The sequence below is a fragment of the Acanthopagrus latus genome, chromosome 23 (genome assembly GCF_904848185.1).
Source record: "Acanthopagrus latus isolate v.2019 chromosome 23, fAcaLat1.1, whole genome shotgun sequence".
NCBI lineage: Eukaryota > Metazoa > Chordata > Actinopteri > Spariformes > Sparidae > Acanthopagrus > Acanthopagrus latus.
Window position 1 is genome coordinate 8,887,890 of NC_051061.1, and position 22,150 is coordinate 8,910,039.

The window sequence follows — 22,150 nt, forward strand, 5'->3', positions numbered from 1 at the left end:
CTCGACAGTTTTTTAAGTTTACAAAACATATCTTCAGCATTACTGTATTGTAATTCTGTGTTCCTTATCGGCAAAAGCAAACTATAAGATGATGAGAGTGTTAATCTGATAATGTATGATAATCTTGACATCACCCAGGCTGAAATTCAGCAGGAATGGATCATAAATAGGTTAACAGAAATAAAGAAAGCAGACAACATCAGTCAGGAATAAAAAATCTTGTATTTTTTAATTGACAGGGAAACATCCTTCAGGACAACGGTTGGTCATCAACACAATAATCAGCAACGATACAATGTAGAGAGTCCGACTGTGTGTCGAGCCTTTTAAAACACCTCCCCCCATCCCCTCCCTTCTCCCTCTGTTACAGGGAATAATGGAGGGCTTATTATTGCAGACACGTTGGCTCTCCTCTGACAGACAGAACACACCTCCTCCCCTCCTTGTAAGGCTTGGGGGGGTTTGGGGGTGGGGGTGCCAATCACTGAAGGGTTGTAATTAAAAAAAAGAAAGAAAGAAAGAAAGAAAGAAAGAAAACACAAGGCTTCTGATTCATCAAAAATCAAGTTCTATCACAGTTTGAACTTTCCGTAAGTCTGGCGCCACGGCGACAGAAGCGCGAGTGGCTTGGGCGCGAGGCCGGACCAGCTCAGTGTCGAACCAGAAATCACAACTTATTACTATCTTCATCTGTCCATTACAGAGCATCAGGGCTGAGGCTACTCCTACATAAAATATACATCAGTTAATTAGTTTCACCAATACCAGAGTTCTACCATGTTTAGAGTATCAGGAGATAAAGTGAAAAAAGGTTCACCTCAACATTAAATAACATTGGTTCTGAACAAAATAGAACCAACTAGGTTTCCACTTCTCTCTATAAAACTGTATAAAGAGGAGCTCTGTCCTCATACAGTAAATAACCACCCGGTATTGCATTGGACAACAAAGAATAGGGTCATTTAATTAGTATTTTATCAGATACCAATTAACCAGAGCCCAGTGCAATTAGGTAGTCAATCTACAAATGGAAACATCTGAAAATGCAAATATCAAAATCTCTAAAACATCCAGATGATTCGTTCCCAAAAGAGTTTCTTTTTTTTCTTAAATCAGAACATGCAATAGTCAAAACTGTTTCCTCAAAAACAGGATTTAAATACTGAGATCCAAAGATCTGTAAATCGTAAGAACAATTATGCAGTCACGCTACCAAACTGTGTCGATTAATATGGCAATATGCGGTAGATCGGGGTCGTCTGCACTGAGTCAAAGAAGAGCGAGACAGAAAGAGGCTGTCTTCAGACAACTTAAAACCTCCCGTTGCTGACAATCTGTGCAGGAAGAGGACATGAAACAGGACAAAGCAGTTGCACAATAACAGTGTGTTCAAGCACATACTGTATCAAAACTCTGTTTAAACCATGGGAGCCGGCGACTGTGCCATGTACAGGAGGGAGGACGACATCCAACATCAGATGTGCTTCTGTATGTCAGAACTGGAAGAAGAGAGCTATCAAAGGACGAACACGCCGGCGGCAGCTGTGTTCGTCAGCAGCAGCATTTTTCAAATTGTGATCTGTGCTCCGAGAGCTCCTCAATCTGTCTTTGCGAGATGCAAACCTTTGCAAACAGATAAACGTTTCTTTCTTTTCTTATGCTCTACCTCACGATTTTCCCCCGTACATGCATACTGCTCGGGAGACATAAAGATGATGAGAGTGTTGAAGGATAATGATAATCTGATAATAATCTATGATAATCTGGACCTCTTGCTTTTCATCACTGACCTTGCGCTAAAAAAGGGTTTCTGCAGGCATCGGCAGCTTTTACTGCAAGGTATTAGCACAGTGACCATAAACATTTTAAAGCCCAACCTCCAGTCAAAAATGTGTTATCTTTGTTCCTACAGTTAAATGTTTGAGCTTCATTGTGTAGAACGATCTATGAACAGAGTTTGACACTAGAAGGCTGCATTCACATCCGTTAAGGAACAGGACAATTTTTCTCAATCATTAAAAGGGGGCATGGCTATGAGCATTATTTGACATCACAAATAGACTGGAACCCAATCCATTATTTGCATAGTCATATTATTTTTTTGATGTTTAATGAGTGAGAATCCGTTTTTTCTTTTTTTTTTTTTGTATGCCTTTAAGTCTGTATGTGTATTTGGTAGCTAGCATTAGCAATGATCGCCAATGTTTGCCAGCTAGTGTTAGCATCGTTAGCTAGCTCACAACCTGGCAACCGCTTGAGGGGGGCTACTGATTCATACGACAGCAGTGATCTGACGTGAATGCAACGGAAGAGGGAGAGATCGAACGCCACATTTAGTGACTGTCATCAATAACACTTTTAAACACTTTTAAATTCAAGTGCGGAGGGATGCCCACATTAAAAAAGTTTGGGGCTTTACCTGTTAACAAACTGGCTTAATAGTATTTCAGATATTCACCGACCTCCAGAAACCCTTTCTCACACAGTTAATGCATCACAAATACTCACAAAGATAAAGTTTGTCATTGCACAAACGTGTAATCCTGGGCCTGTGTTGAATACAGTACAGCATCAAAGCACTTTGGTTTTCACTCATGTTACTGAGGAGGTGTGCATGTCACATGCTGAGCGGAACAAAGGCAAAGATGCCATTCCCAGCCAGCTGCCTTTAAATAGGGGATTGAAGAAGTAGCTTACCAGCACGTTTCCTGTTGTGTAACCAGACTGTGCACGAAAGAGAACAAATACACCTTGTGCTGTGTCAGAATAAAGGTATGGCATGGTAAGCCAGCAGAAGGAAAAAAATCATCATCATTCACACCTCGGGGATGGTGGGGGGGAGGTCTCCTTGCATGATTCCATCTGTGTATAGGCTCGTTTTACATAACTGATCCACCATATGTGTGTCGTCTTATGCGATAAGATTAAGGAGTGATGAACGGCCTATTGAGTCCTCTGCAGGGATGCATGTCACTCTTCTGCTCGCAGTCACAACACCAGCGGGCGGGCCTGAGCTTTTTAGAGAAATCTACACTATACCTAACACTGCTTCCAGCCACACCCATGCCACCGCGGCCACGCGCAGGGGGGGGGGGGGCAGCAAGGTACCTACAGTAGCATGAACACTAGAGATAGAAATACTCTCAATCGTCATATAAAATGGATTTATATCATTTATATCATATATAGTAGCTCTACAGTATGTACGAACACAAGAATGTGGTTGTTTTATGTAGTGTGGATGTTACTATATTCTTCACAAGTATATATTATTATTATTATTGCACTCTGGCTACACATATTTAGTAAGTTAGTTAGTTTGGTTGTCTTTAGATGTACAGAACACAAAGTGGTGTCAGAGCTGATCCAGCTTGAAAACAGCTGTAGAAGGGGGGGCTCAGTGATGGCAGGTCACAACGCTGGACTCATCTTGTATTTAGAGATATTACGCCGCTTGAAAGTTATTCAAATGTATTTCTTTGGACAATTAAATAAATTGAGGTACAGTAGTTTTTTCCTGTGTTGCACGTACTGTGAAGGCAAAAACCTGCATAACAGTAGATTCAGCTTTTTAAAGAGACAGCGCACACGTTTGTTATCAACTGTGCTCTTCCGCAGGGACATCAGCGCGGAGGGGGAAACAAATTTGGCTTGCATCACTGAGCCCGCTTCTTAAGACTGTCACATAGACATCAAACACATAGAAATCTGAGACAAAGCTACAGAAACACGTCACACCCCTGTTCTCGTCTCTTTCTCTCTCTTTTTCAAAATAGAAAAATAAAATCCCACTCCTCAACCTCAGCTAGCCCGTTGAGAGGAGGGCTTGATCTCCTTCACCCGCTCTCCCTCCGTTTTGAAAAAAAAAAAAAACGTACATTCACAAGAGGACAACAGAGGAAATCAAACAAGCAACTTGAAATTCAAATTTGTGTGCAAAAAACATGTTAGATCTCTATAAAAATATGTGCATATGGATAGAGCTATTTTTAATCTCACCAAATACAGTATTTTCCTTTATTTACACTGCACAGATACACAGATAAACATACACTACAGCTCGGCCCTGCTCCCCCTCTCTGTCGTTGCAGGCGTAAGAATAACATGGCCAACTTCCATGACAACAGATTTGACAGTACTCGCACGTAGGAAAAAACGCAGACACGCTCACTCACACACGCACGCACACGCTTCTGCTCCGATCAATGTGATCGAGGAGCAGAGGAGGGGGCAAGCAGAACTTCTGTAGAAAACCTGAAGTTGCATATCCCACAATTCCCCCCACGCTCGCATTTCACAAACCGCTTTCCTGTAAAAGGTCAGAGGTTATCAGCCAGACGCTGCTTCCTGATTGGCTCGCGTGGGTGGGGATGGTGTGTCAAAAAAACTTTGGCTACGGAGTTAGGTGGCTTTAGTCCTGGTGTGTTCTCAGTAGAAGTCCTGTACACACCATGTACAGTGGGTACTGTTTGACTGGTACAGCCTCGGTGGATCTGCTGTCCTTCAAACTGGGTTTAGGAAAAAATTGATCCATTGTCTGTTACTCTCGGACCGGACTGTACCAGCTTCTCTCTGGAAAGAATAATGTGTCTTCAGTGTTCATCTAAACAAAACCAAAAATTAAAAAAAAAAAAAAAAAAAAATTCCCTCTCCCCGTAAACTTCTCCTTATTTTCTCCCCAGCACCAATCTCTGCTGAGGTCGGCCCTCTGCTCCAGTTTCAGAGATTTTTGACCAATCGATTCACTTCTTGAAGGCAATGCTCGACTTTCATTGGGCAGTCCTCCGATTCTTTGCACTGAATCCCGCACTGCTTCCTAGTCTGTTGTCGAAAGGGGAAGAGCAGGTGGCCGTGTCAGCGTCTGATATGCCACTCATGTATCTGGACTGTGGTTGGTCGAAGGTGAACTGGGGGAGGGGCATGTAGTCACCTGTGAGAGGGGAGCGCCTCGCGGCGGGGGAGAGGGAGTGTGTCTGTGAGAAAGGCATTGCGTGCGGGAGAAGAGGTGCGTGAGGCTGGATGAAGATGTTCGGGCTGATCGGGATGCGTGGGTGCGTGGGTGTGGATGCAGATGGAGGAGTGTACGCAGGAGTGTGTGTCGGAGTGGATGCCCGGGAGGGTGTCAGCGTGTGTGTCGGCGAGTGTGCTTGCAGCGGTACGTGGATGGGTGTGAGCGGCGTGTGCATCGGGGAATGCATCTGCGCGACGTCTTGTGTGTTTGTGTGCTGGGTCAAGTCATAGGACGGCGTCCTGCGTCTCAGCATCATGCTGCAGTCAGCCAGTTTTGGAGGTGAAGCAATGTGAGGGTGTTCCCTCTCTGAGGGCGGGTGGATGGATATACAAGGGGGACTCATCTTCTTCTTCCTGTGACCGCCCCCGACTGACTGCACCCTCAAGGGAAATGCCTGACTGACCTTTTCCGAGCGGTGAGCATCTCGTGCGAAGCGTTGGTCGTCACCCGTGATGACAGCCTGCGGGAGGCAGACCTCGATAGAGTGGCGCCGCTGGTCATCAGGGTAACCGGCGGACAATGATGTCGGCTTGTCCTGGAAGCCCTCGCTGTCAGGGCTCAAACCCTTCCTGAAGTCCCGGTCCTTCAATCCCACCCCGAGCAGACTGAGTGCGCTCCTCGAGGAGGAAGGTGGCAGCGGGGGAGGAAGAGGTGAGGAGGCAGAGTCGTGAGAGTATGGGGAGTTGTAGGGGGAGAGGGAGTGGCTGCGGCTGGTCTTCCCTCTGCTCTCCTGCCCTCCCCCCTCCTTGTCCCTCCACCTGTGCTGGGCTGAGCTGGTGATGTGATACACCTCCTCATCCGCTGGGTCACAGAAGGACGCGGCGGAGGGCGGCCTCGGCCTCCGAAGGCTGGGGGGGCGCAGGGGGAGGCGGGGCGAGGGAGGGGGTGGGAGGAGGAGCGAGGGGGAGGACGGCGGAGGAGGGAGGGGAGAGGGAGGAGGGAGTGGGAAGGCGGATGGGGAGCAAGGTGGGAGAGAGACTGCAGATGGGGAGGAGGGAGGAGGAGGCAGGGGAGATGGGGGCGAGGTGTGAAGAGGGAGGGGGGAAGGGGAGGGGGGAGGCAGATGGAGGGGGCTGGGCCTCTCCTGTTGCTCACAACCATGAGACACCACGGAATCCAATTTAAGTGCCACCTGCATCATAAAAAGAGGAGGCAAATTCTCACATAATGCGCCTTGAACTTTTTAACTTGCAAGTGTGTAGCGAGCCGACACGGCGTCCCTCACCTGTCTGCGCAGGGCCCGTGGGGAGGGGCTGGGCGTGGGCGGGGCAATGCGGGGCAGGGTGATGGTGGGAGGTGTCCGGGGGTGACTGGGGGAAACGTCTGGTACCTGCAGCAGCGCACGACTGTCACATGGCTGGGAGTGGACCGACGTCACTGAGCCTGAGGTCACAGACGTAGAGAAGTCATGCACGGGGTACAGACACACGTGCACGCTCTCGATGCAAACCCATGCATTCTTGCAGAAAAACACATGCGTATCTGAGCATAGACAAACACGTACACAAACTACATGGCCATTTCCTTTGGGATAGTTTGAAATTATTTTGTTTATATCGAATCATTAACACTTTGTTTTGATAGAATATTTGGATTTCAGCAACAGCAACTCAGTTTAATTCATTCAATTATATTCAGTTAGTCTTACTTTTAATTTGTTTGCAGTTGCTATCAAATTTGCTATCAAAACAAAGTGTTTTCTGAATGAGAAATCATTAGCATGAACAGGTTGCTCATCAAAACACAAGTGGTATCACTATCAGGTAGCAGCACTGAGCTGATTGTCAGTGATAGAGTCATAGTTTGTAGGACACATTCGGCGTTGGATCCTGGTCACATACAGTCACACCAGGGAGCTGATAACACACAGAACTGCAATGCAACGTGGCAATCAATTATGCCCAAAGTAGACAAATCGAAATGCAACCCAGGGACAAGGAGAAATCAACCCCATCATATGTTCAGTCTGGGTTAAATAACTGCTCTGAGACTGTGTGTGACCAGGACCTTAGGCATTCTGCACACACAGGTCCAGTTCACCTGTGAGTTCAGATGTAATCATAGTAAGAAACAGGTTAAAAACATTGCAGCAAAGTCAGAGGTACGAGTTCATTTTCAGTCTGTACTTTCAGGCCAAGCTGGAAAGTCACTTGATTGTAAATCAACCTCTTTTAATCTCAAAAAAGTGAGCAGTTGCCAAAGCACCACAGATGTGATGATGGCACTTTTTATCTATATAGCTGTCTGACTTTGCAGCTTGGCAACTTGAGTATTCAGCCATTCCACAACTGAGCAGATGAGCCTGTGTGAAGGAGATTCACATGAACCGGCTCATCCACTACAGTCAGTACCTTTGGGACAGAGCTGGGCCTGGCCACAACATGCCATTAGAGTCTGACTGCAGATAAAACAGTGCTTGTCAGTGCTTTGAGTCATGATCTCGGCATGTTTATTCTGCAGCTAAGTTGTATTATGTTTTATTTTGCTTTGTGTCGGAGTCGGAACTGGAAAGAAAAGCACCACAGACCTCATGCAATATGAAAGAGATGTGTGTTTCCCTTTGAAATGGAAATTCAAGTTTGAGTGTGCAAAGGATGATTTGAATCTGACAACAAACAATAGAGCTGAATAGTAAAATAATCATTTGCAAGCTGTGCATGGCAAACTGCTACGATTCCTTTGTTAATGTATTTAACATCCTAAAGAAGAATTTATGGACTTGCATTAGACTGATTGATTGTCACTGTCGGCTGCATACTTGCAAAGCCATTTTCATATTTGTCAACCTCTGTGCATTTCTAATTTGCAATTTAAAAACATGAAAACGATGATGATGTGAAGGCATGATACCATACATCTGGAGAATGTGTTGTCAGGCCCAGTCATCTCTGCAGCACCACACTGATTAATTCATAATGGTACATTGTGACATATTTTTTTACTTGCAGCGCCTATTATATGGATGATGCGCTGGGCCATTTTGTGACTTGAATAATATTTGCATTTCATTGTGCGGCCCTGATCTGTGCATCATGTCTTTATTAATGTGTGCACCATCCTAGGAACTTCTGGGGGACCCAAAACTACATACAAACCATGTATTTATAACTAAAGTCTTTCATTAAAATTAAATCATAGTATTAGCCATCTGTGGGTTAGCATTGTAAGCATTGATTTCAGTCGGCCCTAGAAACATGCAAGTGTCACGGGAGAATCTGAGTCCATGTGAGGTTTATTGAATTACCAACTGTGACTGTGAGAAAATATATCACTGCCTGTCTAACACAAAGACAAGATAGAGCACAAAACATTCTGATCCGATGGTTAGCACTGAAGCAGATTAAGGTTACCTGAATGCTGGTGCTGGGGACTGAGATCTATCTCCTCCAAAGGGTAGGGGGCGCTGGCGGGCCGTACAGGTCTGAACATGTAGCTGTCGTTAGGCAGAGAGTGCATCCTGGATACAGACATCTTCCTTGGCGACAGCAGGTTCTGGTCACCGTACTGCACCTCTTCTTCCTGAGGGGGGAGACAGAGACCGCGCAGATCTTACACACTGACTGTGACTACTGGCACTGATACAACATAGTGTGACACATGCTGGTTTCCAATGAAGGGTAAATTGAAGAAAAGCCTACTTTGTCCATTACAACCCTAGTTACACTAATGTTCTTCTTACCTGTCCAGGTGAATTTGGACATGGTCCAACGTAGGTCCCTCCCACTGAACTGTTGTTGGAGGTTGTGCTTAATTTGCGCTGCCTCTCCATCGCCATCTCCAAGGCGATTTCTGCATCCATCTCAGCATCCTCTTTGGCCTCCTGCAAAGTAACACGTGTCTTTACTTCCTGGCCACAGTTTTATGGTAAATGGTGATATCCATTCAGAAAAAGTGTTAGTTTTAAGGGTAACTCCACCACTTAAAGTGTTTAAAGATCCTGAGGATCTTGCATCTACAACTGCATTTGTGAAAAAGTAGTAAAAAACATTTTGTGGCTCCAGAAGCAGCTCTATGTCATCTGATAGATTGCCTCCAGTGATGTCACTGAGTGGCTAAATTGCATTGTGGGTAAAGTAGGCGCTGAGTGGATTAAAAATGGTGACGTCTCTGGTTCTGCTGTTCAATTTGATTATTTGTTTTTACACCGTAATTCACTCATAATGAGTCCAACAGTGCTTTTAATTCACTACATTACCAACAGTGCAATCTGGCCACTGAGTGACATCACTGGAGGCAGTTTATCAGATCACGGGCAGCTTCCTCTAGACAAAAGGCTTCATACTACCTTTTTTCTCATATGCACAAGTGCTCCTAAAGACCTGCAAACACACTTTAATGTGTAAAATTGGTGGACTGACCCTTTGTTCTACCACTCTAGTGACTGTACCTTGTTGCTCTCCTCTAGATGTTTCATCAGAACAGCCACCACCACGTTGACCAGCACAAACTGGGCCATGAGCACAAACGTGACAAAGTAAATCGGAGAGACCAGTGGCAGGTAGGAGAGACAGTGGTCCTCTGGCTGACAGTCCCGTAACGTGTCCTTAAAAGACACAAAGAGAAAGAGGAACAGAACAGAGAGATTTGAAGAGGGAGTGCAGAAACAGCGTGCTACACACTCACACATCACCAGTTATTTCAGGTGGAGAGGCTCAATTGATCATCTGTCGGTCTGATATGCCAGAGGCGACACTACAAACGCTTTGGAAATCTAAACTGTTAAGAAACCATGGTTACAGTATATCATCTAGAGCCTCATTCAGCTTTACAAAAGGACAGGGGGAGTTACATAGGGAAGCAGAGGATGTGTTGAAATTGCAGCTGCTGAAATACTTTAGTTTATGGAGGGCAGGTTGGAATGTGTAGACGTTTAGCTCGCTACACATGACTGTTGACAAACCAGTTGCATAAGGTGAGAAAAACTGAATGTCGAGACTTGGAAAATGTGTGTTTTGACTTGAAGAAATAAACTTTTCTAGCTTCAAACAGTGTTGTGGGGACCTTATTTTCATCTGAGAACAGCTTGTTTATGCAGTTATAGAACAGATAAAGAGCGGTGAGGAGAGGCCTACATGAAAACCCTGCACAGCGCCCTCAGCAGCTAAAGGGGGGACGGGAACACAACTGGATAGACGTCAGGGTGTATGGTTCTATTATGTGACAGCATTACTTTGTCTCCCCGGGGGGCCACCCGCACAGCTCCATGAAGGTGTTGACCCGTTGAAGGTTCCAAACTTTTTCATAACAGCCCTGCAGTGCTATGTGTGTCAAATTGCTGTTTAAATCAGGGTGACCTGGTCTCCTGTCCTTAAAAACGACCTGCAGCTTCCCTTCTATTTCTGAGCCAGAGGCTGAGCCAGGGGTACAGTCTCATCCCCATCCCAGAATAGGGCGGAATAAATAAATAAATGATTGCGTATTAAAGAAATATTCAGGCATAAAAGTGGATGAATGAGGGGTTAAATAAGGAGATTTACAATGTAGAAAGTGCAGGGCTGTGACTGGTGAGCTGTGACTGCACTTTACTGAGTGGTGGAATTTGATTGATTGCATGACATTATGAAAAAATACTGACTTCAAATGTTACAAATCTAAAGAAATGCAACATAATGTCAGGAGAGATCTGCCAGGAATCAGCAACACTGCGACTGTGATTAATGTCGTGGCAGTCGTTTAACACTAATAGCTGAGAAAGAAAACGTTATTCTCAACTTCACCCTCATTGGCCTATTAACATATATCTTTTGAGCCGGCTGGGGCCGATTACATCATTCATCACATTTTATTAATAAAGGAAAAGTCAAAGATGTTAAAGTATTGACATTGCTCAGCTCTAAGCCACTTTATTACTTCTTAATTGGTTTTGGAGGTCATTGCTCTCTCTGTGGTTATGAGATAATCTAGTCATCATTTATGCAAGCATGTGTGTGTGTGTGTGTTCATACTTTCATAATCCCATTCCAGTTGTCTCCAGTGGACACTCGAAACAGTGTGAGGAAGGCCATCCCAAAATTGGCGAAGGTCGCGTGACGACTCAGACCCTCACACGGGTTCTTGTCATTGCACTCTGATCAACACACAAACACATACAGGTGTTAATCACATCGTACTTTTGATAACAGGGCTAAAAGGGAACACAAATGACAGCAAGATGAGTGAGTATGAATGATCATATAACTGTCCAATTCAAAGCAGTGTGCACTGTACACACACACACACATACACACACACACACACACTAAGCAGCGTGTCTCCATGGAGCTGACAGAGGAGAAGTGATACCGGTCTTCTGGAGGAGAGGGAACGTCTCTATCAGTCTCAGGGTCAATTTGATAGAAAGCCCTCAGGAGCCTGTTAACAGACTCATAACAGCCACCAGGAGATATATTCCTTTGTTTCGAAGCCCGGCTCACATTAGCAGGAAGCCAGAGTGAAAGGAGACGGTCCATCGAGTATTGTGTACCTTGTTTCAGAGTCTAGGCATCAACCACCAGGAAAAATAGCTTCTTTTCACAACGAGTGAAAGGCTCAGAAGAACTCCAGAAACTCTGCACACAAAAGACTGAAGCCACACACATAGCCACACATTTTACTGAGAATAATCAAATCAACTGGGCATTTGGTTTTAAGAGCTCTGTGATTTGATTTGGATTCAGATTCAAACCACTCACTGTATAAAATATGGACGTAGCTCCCTAAGCCAACATGGAGGCCCCTTAAACCTGCATTCCTCCTAATGACCAGGAGGCAGCAACCGCACTGGTTGCGAAAAGAGGTCCAATTGTATGTAAGCTTATGAGAGAATGACCCTACATATCACTTGATTTATTACCACAGTAAACGCTTTGCTAGTCCAGTCCACGTCTTCTTCAAGGCAGCATGATGTTCAAATTATGGTCCTGTTTAGAGTGAAATAGTAAATACAGGAGGGTATTCTTAGGGTGTGGCTGAAACAGCAACTTATTTTGAGCCAGGGAAGTAACTAAGTGCAAATACTCAGTTACTGTAGGCTCGGGTTTGGCTAGATTTGCACAGAAATGATGTCTTAAAATATCTGCCAGAGGGAAACTTTTGACTTTACTTTGAGCACATTTCAGAGCCGGTACTGTGCCATCTTACTTTTACTTGAGTATTTACTCAAGTATCTTTACCTGAGTAAAAAATAGGTGTGCCAGTCTGCCAAGTGTGGCAGTGCATGTCCTCACCAGCTCTGCCCTCTCCTCTAAATATGGTCATTTCCGGTTTCCAAAGAACCAAACTGCCAAACTCCAGAAGTTGCAGCCCATAAGCCAACAGGAAATGCTACAGTAAGGTTAAACTTTATTCAAACTGAAATACATTCACTATCAGCCACGCTCAAAATACCTGCCATCTGCACAAAAGCTTAAATCCAAAGAGTATTAACATTCAACCCTCGTCCCATCCTCTTTCATGTTTCTCTTTGCCTATGACCTTCTCTTATCTGTTCTGCCTTCCGCCAATGCCACGGTCACAGAGGTTCAGACTCCCATCGTCCCAGCGTACAGTGCTCTCCATGTCTTAGGTCTCCCAAAGGGATTTCAGATCTTGCAAAGTCTTTGTCCTTTTTACTGAGGGGGGGGCAAGGGACGTGTTTTGAATGTTGCTGTTTTATGTAAAATGTAATCTGTGTGAGCGCCGAGAAACCTCTTGTGACTTAAAGAATCGTCCAATAAAGAATCGAACCCCCAGCTAAAAGGGGTAAAATTTAATAACGTTTCCTGATCCTCACCAAGCCGCACCGTAAATGTTCTCCAACAATCATCTCTACAAGCCCGTTCCAAAGACAGAGTCTTTTCTGCGGCTTTGTAAGTTTTAAAAAGCAGCATGTAAGCTGAGGCACGGAGAGGGAAAATAAGCCATTCAGTGCGTCCCAAAAACATTTGTCAGCAGCTCTGCGAGAGTGAAGATCGTCGCAAGACACAGGGAGGGATTTTTTTTTTATTTATAAAACTGGTAAACAGACATCCATTCGACTTCCCAACATGTCGAGCGGAAGCCTAATAGCGTACCACAGAAAGCGAACATCTTCATCACAAAGTTGTTTTCATTTAGTCCTCCCAGATGCCTTCTCTCTCTCTCTCTCTCTCTCAGAGAAAATGAGTTGGGAAGCAGCCGGCCTATTGAGGAAGCAACACGTAAATAAATGTGATCATGCAAATGTGATCTCTTTCTTGTTAGAAGCAGCCCTCTGATGTGAGAGTGGCGGAGCGAGAGAGAGAGAGAGCCGGGCAGACAGATGGGGGAGGAGAGAGAGGATTCGGCGTCGTGACTGTGGTTGTAATGAGTGGATTTAAAAAAAACATTTTTTTTCTTGCTGAAGCTTGTCGACTGTGCTGCGTGTGTGTGTTTACTGGTAGTGGTAGTGTGACTGACCCAGTTTGCCGAAGAGCTCCACTCCCAGCGCAGCGTAGATGAAGAAGAGCAGCATGAAGAGGAGACCGAGATTTCCCACCTGGAAGGGAAGCACATGTTAGATCTCCTTCTGCACATAAACACTACAGTTTAAAAATAATACTTGTTCAAGCCTGCAGGGAATAGGAGACATTAGAGACCTTGACTAACCACGGATTACATATGAAAAAAACAAATGTTGTGCACCAGTAACTCTTTACTGATTGAGATCTGCTTTAAATACCAGGCTGCCTAATACAAGACCGATTAGGTCACATAAAGACATTTTACGTCAACATTGCTTGTCTTTGAACTGGGATTCTGCACACTGAGGGTTGTGGGGCAGGTATCTGTGTGCCGACAGGTGTACTCCAAGCACTTATGTCCTTGTTTCACCTAGCTCATAGCTATATTTAGCGGGCAACAAAAGCACTCCCGCAGAATTTGTCATTCTGGAGGTGGAAACACAAAAACTTTGCTGTGGAAATATCAGAACATGTGGCTGCATGCTCACATACAGTGTTTATTGTGGTTTACTTTATTTTTTCTTTTACAAACGTAAGAGACACTCCACAAAAGTAATCCGAAATCCTAAATATCAGATTTACACTGGACGTATGCACATAATGAAATTGAAAGTGCTCTGAATCCAGTGGTACCAAGCGCTTTGAGATACAGTCATTTCTGCAGGATACTATATTTAGTCATTAGTCACACCAGGTTACTCATTCAATCATTAAAAAAACACATTAGGGGAATACAGATTCCCATGATCCTTTGTGACTACTGACTTAAAAAAGGATGTTAAGAAAGCCTTGCACTGTAAAACTTTAATGGATTTGTGCTCATCCAGCCTTTAAAGTACTATAGTAAATTATAAAACAGACCATGGACCCTTTCATATGTGTTTTTTGTTTCTTTAAAGGGGCACTATGTTGCTTAGGAGAAGAATTTCAAACTCAAAGAATTGTGATATTTACAATATTAATGAGGTTGATAAGTGAATAAGCAAGCTGTTCTCAGAGGAAAATAAGATCCCCCGAACACTGTTTGCAGAAAGGAATGAGGCATGACCTGCCACACATAAACAGTGAAAGTGAAATAGTATGAAATTACGCTGTTCCTTTGCATATATATACGATGCTACCTACTATGATTTCAGTTTTCATTCAGAAACTAATTTGATGGGGTGCCATTTAGCTCAGTTGGTAGAGCAGGTGTCCCATGTACAGAGGCTTTGTCCTTGCTGCAGAACTGGGTTCAACTCCCAGCCCGGGGTTCTTCAGGTGATCTGTCAGTAAAGCCATAAAAGGCCAAAAAAATACTTAAAAAAAAGAACCTAAATGGATAGACTTCCTGTAGGACATTAACTGAATTCAACCTTGTTAAACAGACAGAAATTAACAGGTGGACAAGTTTTTCACAGCACCTTCATCTCAGTACACTGAGGAAACCTGCTGGTGGCCATCAAGGCAGAATCCCTTCCTACGACTACATCTGCATCACACTGTCACTGTCACAAGTTCCCAGCGTGCTGTCTTTCATGCAGTTCTTAAAAATCTGTTCCCGTGCACTCTGAGCCCCGATGGTTTTTATGTGTACACTTGACATTTGAAAAAAAACAAAACAGCAGAACAATGGAGTCTGTCACCGCTTGTGCATCATAGTCTGCGGTGCGGCTGCTCTTTGGCTCTGAGAGCTGCGCCAGGCAGCAGGAGAGACCTGAGATACTCCCTTAGCATCCGCGGACGAACTTTAAACACTAGTGTGCGCTGACTGGATAGAAAACAGCATGTCAGGAGGATAACATCAGGGAGGAGGCCGACTGCACTGTCAGGCGGTTAAAGTTGTTTTCTAAGAGACCGCGCAGCTCAGCGATCAAGGTCCAATCCACGCCAAAAAATGCTGTGTGAAGTGAGTACGTTTTTGATTATTAATTGAGCTGATCTCTCTGAAGCCTCCATGTCCTCAGCCGCACTGTCCACTCTCACTGCGCCTTCACATCTTTCAGCACAAGTATCAAAACGGATTACTTGTTTAGAACTGTCCAATTAATTTTTATATCTTCAAATGTAAAGACAATCAAATGAGTCCATTAAAAGTGTTTGTTTTATTTGAGTTTGTGTCTACAACACGTGATGTGATGTGTTGGACATTGTTATCATGCAGATTGTACAAAATGCAGAATGTACAAAATGAGACATTTCAGGGTCAGGATGCACATACTGTAACGTGGATGGATACGACTTGAGTTAAATATTCATCAACAAGCATAAATCTTTCAGAGTCTATTCCAAACACAGCCCTCGTCTTTAGCCTACATTCCTGCGAAGACATCATAAATTAAACAACAACAGTCGGTCTTTTTCTGTTTAAGACCGCGTTGAGTCTGAGTTTACCTGCGGCAGCGCTTGCATGACGGTATCCAGCAGAGCCCTCATCCCTGTGGCCATCTTCAGGAGTTTCAGCACTGCGGAGAGACAGAGGAGCGGTCTTGAAAAAAAAGTTGTTTCTGGCTTCAGTAGCCCCCACATGCTGCAGAATTTAGAATAGCACGGCGCGATACTGGTACAGCAGGGAGCCACAAAGATTTGTGCTGTATTTTATTGCCAGATGCCAGGAGCTGCCTGTGTCACGCTACTTTACAAGCTGAAATAATACGAGAAAAAAAGTGCTTCACGACATGGATAGGATGTGATTAGAGCAGCAACGATTCATCGACTACTCAATTAGGTGACCAAAATTCAATTAAGAGCCGACTTTTTCTTGATAACCAATTAATTGGTTTGAAACAAAGCTTATTCAATGTGAATATTTTCTGGTTTCTTATTAAAGTCTTGAAGTATCTGGTGTTAAATGTACTCATGTATTAAGTAGTTCTCTCGCAGTAAGTGTACCAAAGTATCAAAAGTACAAGTAAAATTTAATTCTAAATATATTTGTATGTATGGCCTGTACACTGAAAATCAGCCAGATCAATAATTGTGTTTCAAAGTAAAAAGCAGACTGTTTAGTAGTAGAAGTAGAAGTTCTCCAGTCAAGTGCAATTACATCGGAGAGTACTTGAGTTGATGTACTTAGTTACATTCTATCACTGAAAATGAAACATTTGAGGACTTTTTTTTTTTTTTTTACCATTTTCTGACAGTTTACTGACCAATGAATTCATACTTTAATTGAGAAAATCACTGAATTGACTTTACTGGAACAGATTCACTGACACTGAAAATAATCCATAGTTGCAGCCCTATTGCAGCATCATCATCACAGAGTAGCTGAACAATGGATGAACGGATGTGTGGGCGTGTGTTTTTTCTACCTCGTGCTATCCGGAGCACTCTCATGATCCTGATGATGGTGGGGTTTATGGGCAGGGCTGCGCTCATCTTCAGCTCCTCCAGGATGATGCCCATGATGGACAACGCCACTATCGCTATATCCAGCTGATTCCACCTGAACACACAGATAAACACACGTAGGAGAGGGAAAGTTAATCATTACCTGGTATCACTCCATTTCAGTATTACTCTCCATGTTATGTATGAAGGTAGAGGGTCAAACATGTATTTTACACTACGTATAATGTAATTAGGAAATAGTGACATATAATTAATAAATAGCAACTATAACATTTCACATCACTGTGTCTTCACTCTTACCTGTCTTTGAAGAACCTGCGTATGCCGAACGCTGCGAGTTTGAGAATCGCCTCAATGACGAAGATGAAGGTGAACACGTAGTTGCAGTACTTGAGAATCTCCTCTAAATACTGAACACACACAAACACACAGACAGAGAATTATGTCAGGACATCTGGACATGAAATTGTTCTGTTTTTGTTGAGGGCAAATAAAATTCAAGTTTATTTGGACTTCAGATGAGTTTATAAGGAAGATCTTAACGGGAAAGTGATGCCAACCTCAGTTTGTTAGTATGTGATATCCACAGAAGTGTTTATTTGACAGTAAGCAAATACAAAATGGTCTCCGGTTGTGTTAAATGAGAGTTAAGTGAATGGTTGCCCAGGAGCCTACAAGTATCACCGCTCTTGCCACAACTGCTCGTGTGTGCGCGTGCAGAAAAGAAGGGTTACCTGCGGCTGACTGTAGTGCTCGATGCTCATGGTGAAGACGTTGATGCAGATGATGAAGGTGATGAAGAGGTCCAGGTAGTGGCTGGTGCACAGTGTGTGGATGGACAGGCGCAGGGGGGAGTAGTCGGCGTAGTAGGGCCTCTGCTTGGCCTCTGAAGGACACAGACGGGACACACGGAAAGCAACAGTGAGTAACTGCTCTGCATATTCAGATGTTACATGTGTCCAGTGGTGTGCACGGGAAGGTGCAGTGGGTGGGGGAAACGCAACCGCCGAAGCTACAAAAGTTCCCTTCTTAGGGATTGATCGAACCAATATGCCCGTGTCTTTCGCCGCTTTTGCCAGCTTAACTACTGTGCCCTTTTTTTTTTTTTCAGCATTGCCACCCGTCCTGCAAGACTTTCGGTGCACACCGCTGCCCTTATGGTATGTTCAAATAAAAGAGGACATGAGAGTCACAGTCTTTATAATTTGCTTCTTAATTTGCTTTAAGGGACTGAATGTAAAAAAAAACATCCTTCTTCGACTCCTTAGATCCACATCTCCAATTCACCTGGTTTTGTGTAAGCTGATGTTGAAATCAACATGTATTAAATGCAACATCAAACCACAAAGTCTTATTCTATGTTTCTTTTTTATTTAATTTTTTACTTCTACCCCTGTATTGGACTTAAACAAATGTCAAACGTGTATTTTCTGAATAATTCAGAAAGCGTCTTTACAAGATGTATTGCCTTTTCTAATATTTGTATTCTCGTCCAGGCAGAGAGGTAACCCAGACTGTAGTTTCTGACAGGTGTGTTGCTCCTTCTTAGAAGCAAACCGTTACAGCCGATGAATAATTAACATGCTTTAAGTGAAGCTGTTATCACAAATAAAGCTCAGAGGAAGGAAGCTTAGTCATATCTGACCTTCATTAGGAAGCGCACGGCACCCAAAATGGTGTAAACACAAAATAACTATTTTAGTTGACTGTGCACTCACATGTCCTTATTTGACGATTGAGTATGAGTGTATGTGTGTGTGTGTGTGTGTATGTCATGCTTACATGCCTTCGATGTAAAGGGTAATGGCTGTGGTGAGAGTGGCTACGCGTGGTACTTTCAACAACACAACTTTTCAGTCAGGCTGATTCTTGTGTTACATTTTTCAAAATTAAACCTTCGATCAGTGGTAATCTTGTCATCATTACACTAACTAATGAAAATCTATCCATCTAGCTCAATTTCCCGAAGCTGCGGAATGTGACTGTGATGTTGAAAGCACTCTGGAGCCGCCGCACCTCAATGACATCACTGCAGTTATTTTTAACTGATCGGAAAAAAAAATCTCAATAGTCTAAATCTCCTTTTTCGTTTGTCTTGTCTTGATTGTGGCTTGATTGCATGGCCAAACACTAGGCCTGTTTCTCTGAAACAGCTGATTAGGTGGCACTCGTCTGGAAGCTTGAGGAGTTTTAGACAAGTGAGAACGAACACATGATGAAAAGAGTGGCGCTCTGCTGACACCATATACTGCCTTCTAGTGTCGTTCTGCTGTTGATGTGGCGGGTAGTCGGACATCACTTTGTGCTGTGGCCAAATCGTGGTGCCAATAAAATAAATGTTCATACCAGTTTTCTCTTTTTTATCACAATAAAAGAAGTACTTACGAACTGCTGGTTTGTACTGCAAGTATATGGACTCATTCTTGCAATAGGTGGTGTGTTTATGACGCTTTTTGCCAACATGTGCTTATGTTTTCTACAGTCTGTATTTAACTAAAGGTACAGTTCACCCCACAATCAAAAATACACATTTTTCCTCTCACCTGTAGTTCTGTTTATCAGTCTAGACTGTTTTGGTGTGTGTTGCCGAGTTTTGGAAATTGGCCGTATAGAAATCTGCCTTCTCTTGAATATAATAGAACTAGTGGCACCCAGCTTGCGGTACTCAAAGTGTAAAAATAATACATTTGAAAACCTCAACAACAGACTCTTTCCAGAAATCCTGAAGTGGTCCAGATAACCCCCCAAAATATATTTTCTTTCCAAACCCCAACTGTATTACAACAAAAGGAAGCATGCATCTACATCTGATGATAGTGCAGGATGTAAACATTAGGCGCCCTCCTAGCTAACTAAGCAAGCCAACTACGTGAGCTAATGAGAGGCTTGTGCCAATGACAGCGCAGAATGGAAACATCAACACGCCATCCTAGCTAACTGTGCTAGCTAACAAGAGGTGGTAGCGGATGGCAGTGCAAGATGTAAACATTAGGGAGCCTTTCTCAGAAGAACAGTGGCACTAGCTAGCTTGGTTAGCTGGCCTCTCATCCATGAGTAGATCCATGCTTCCTACTGCTCTGTGATCCAGTCAAAGTTTAGGAGAAAGTAGGGTGTGCTGACATAAAATTGCTCATGACAGAGCTTGTGGATCATTCAAAGTCATTATTGTTGTTGAGTTTTTCAGATGTATTTTTTGGTGCTTTGAATACCTAGGTATGGTATCCGAAAAAAGGAGGACATCTCTACAACTGATATCTCCAAAACTCGGCAGCTCACACCAAAACAATCTAAATGGATAAATAGCACTACACGAAGGAAGAAAAATGTGTATTATGGATTTTGGGGTGAACTGTCCCTTTAACATGGTCTTACAGCTCTATTAACCAAGGTATTTACAGGTATAGCAGCCAAAACGCCTGCTATGTTTCTGAGTCTGCCAGTCAAAGCACCTTTAGAGGAAATGTCCTTTTTCTACCTGTGTCGAGAGACACCCCGGGGGTTGTACATGCACTCGGAGGAAGGGAAGGGGGCAGTGGCATTTCACCAGTCCAAATTTTGCTAGCAAAATTTCCCGAGGCACATGGAGGAAAGTGTCAACCTCCATTAGCTTCACATGCAGAAAGGGTTTTTTTTTTTTTTCTCTCTCTAACAGTAATGAAATTATAATAAAAATCAACTCATAATCATTCTCATTAAACATTAGGGATGGAATTAAAACAAGATTTGGTGTTAGGGGATACAATTTAAGCACTTAAAGAAAGAAAAAGAGATTACTGGTTTATTGTATTATTGCTCATTTTTTACACTACAGTGGTGGCAGTCTATTCTTTTAAGAGTGAGCGTAGAATTATTAGTAAGGTTAATACTAATGTAGAGGTTGGTTAAGTTGGCCAGGTTTCAAAAGTTTCCCATGCAGTGTTAGGGGAGGGTCGGGGAGGGCTGCAGTCATGCACTTACATGCATCAGACTGGCGTAGCCGACGCCTTCTGTCAGTGATCAGCCACTGATTGCGTGAGCTAGCCAGTCTTTCAAACTCTCCCTCTTTTTATTTATTTGTTATGTTAGAGTCTGAATATGTTTCCCTGTTTTCTCTCTCTCTGTCATTCCTTTCTCTTTTTTTGTTCAGGCTCTGAAAGCAGGCAGTGCTCAGAAAAATAGACTACCGACCAGCCCCTCCATTCTCCTTACTCCTGCGCTTTTTCTCTATCATTTTGAGCCTCTTCTCCTCCCGTAAGCGGGCCTCCTCCTCCTCCTGGTCCTGCCGGCACTTGTGGAAGTTCTCCACAACGACGCCGACGAACATGTTGAGGACGAAGAAGCTGACGATGAGCAGGAAGGAGATGAAGTAGAGCAGCATCCAGGGGTTGTGGTTCCTCACAGGCTGAGAGGAAGACACAGTGGAAAAGTTGAGGCTCACAATAGTTGATGTTCAAAAACCCATGCTGGACTTTTTCATCTGGTTTCCACAGACATAAATCCCATTGCTAGTGTAAAGCCTCACAGCGCCTTATCACATCTTACAATGACAATGGAAACGCTGTGAAAGTCCTTTGGTAAACTTTCCAGAAATCAAGGATCATATCAGCAGTTTTAATGATTTATCTCGATGATATCACAAATAAAAGGCTTTAATCCTCTGGTTTCTAATTTATGATGAGTGATGAGATGTGACAAGATTACAATATGTCAGCACGTTACACTACAGACAGGCCTGGAGCTGAGGACAGCCTCATCTGAACTGAAGCTTTGAAATTCCTTTATGAACTCCCACTTACAGTTTTTTTTTTATAATATCTCACTTTCATTTAACTTTGTTTATTCCTTCAAAGAAACATCATTATCTCCCACTCCAAGTGTCTCAGTGTATTTGAAAATTCTACAACTGAGACCGGTCATTGGGTTATTTTCGAGGCACATATTTGTTTGTTCCATCCTTACAGTTCAAATTTATCAAGCCAATATCCAGTGCTGTTTTACTGCTGATGATACTAAATAAGTACTGAGCAGGGAGTAGACTTAGACAGTAAAATTAACAGCATCGATCGTAGTTTTTTGATGTAGCTCCTGTTCTGTAACGTCAGAAGAGAGAAGAGTGTCGGTGAGGGGGGAAATAGGTTATAATACACACAGGATTGGAAACACATTAGGTTTTTATGTAGCTGTTACCGCCCCATCAATAAATATTCAACACCAGTTCTGCACGATGGCCCGGCACATTCCTCGCATCGTTACCTGTTGGTCCACTCCCACCGCATCCAGTCCGTCGTACATGATGTTGACCCAGCCGTCCTTACAGGACAGCACGAACAGAGACATCAGAGCCTGGTGTGGAAACAAGAAAGACAGAAGTCAGAGCACAGAGATTTCC

At 43.6% G+C, this 22,150-nt stretch overlaps 1 protein-coding gene across 1 annotated transcript in view; it reads right to left on the reverse strand.

Moving 5' to 3' along the window:
- Nucleotides 1-203: 203 nt before the first annotated feature.
- cacna1ha (calcium channel, voltage-dependent, T type, alpha 1H subunit a) overlaps nucleotides 204-22,150 on the reverse strand; it is a 125,607-nt gene continuing 103,660 nt past the window's right edge. Inside the window, exons 25-37 of the mRNA XM_037089131.1 lie at nucleotides 22,015-22,104; nucleotides 20,950-21,163; nucleotides 17,517-17,668; nucleotides 17,083-17,192; nucleotides 16,743-16,876; nucleotides 15,823-15,893; nucleotides 13,406-13,484; nucleotides 10,957-11,078; nucleotides 9,399-9,554; nucleotides 8,691-8,831; nucleotides 8,362-8,530; nucleotides 6,237-6,394; nucleotides 204-6,143 (exon numbers count right to left, since the gene is read on the reverse strand). Of these exons, the coding sequence (XP_036945026.1) occupies nucleotides 4,770-6,143; nucleotides 6,237-6,394; nucleotides 8,362-8,530; nucleotides 8,691-8,831; nucleotides 9,399-9,554; nucleotides 10,957-11,078; nucleotides 13,406-13,484; nucleotides 15,823-15,893; nucleotides 16,743-16,876; nucleotides 17,083-17,192; nucleotides 17,517-17,668; nucleotides 20,950-21,163; nucleotides 22,015-22,104 (2,970 nt within the window). The 3' untranslated portion in view covers nucleotides 204-4,769. The remainder of the gene's footprint in view (nucleotides 6,144-6,236; nucleotides 6,395-8,361; nucleotides 8,531-8,690; nucleotides 8,832-9,398; nucleotides 9,555-10,956; nucleotides 11,079-13,405; nucleotides 13,485-15,822; nucleotides 15,894-16,742; nucleotides 16,877-17,082; nucleotides 17,193-17,516; nucleotides 17,669-20,949; nucleotides 21,164-22,014; nucleotides 22,105-22,150) is intronic.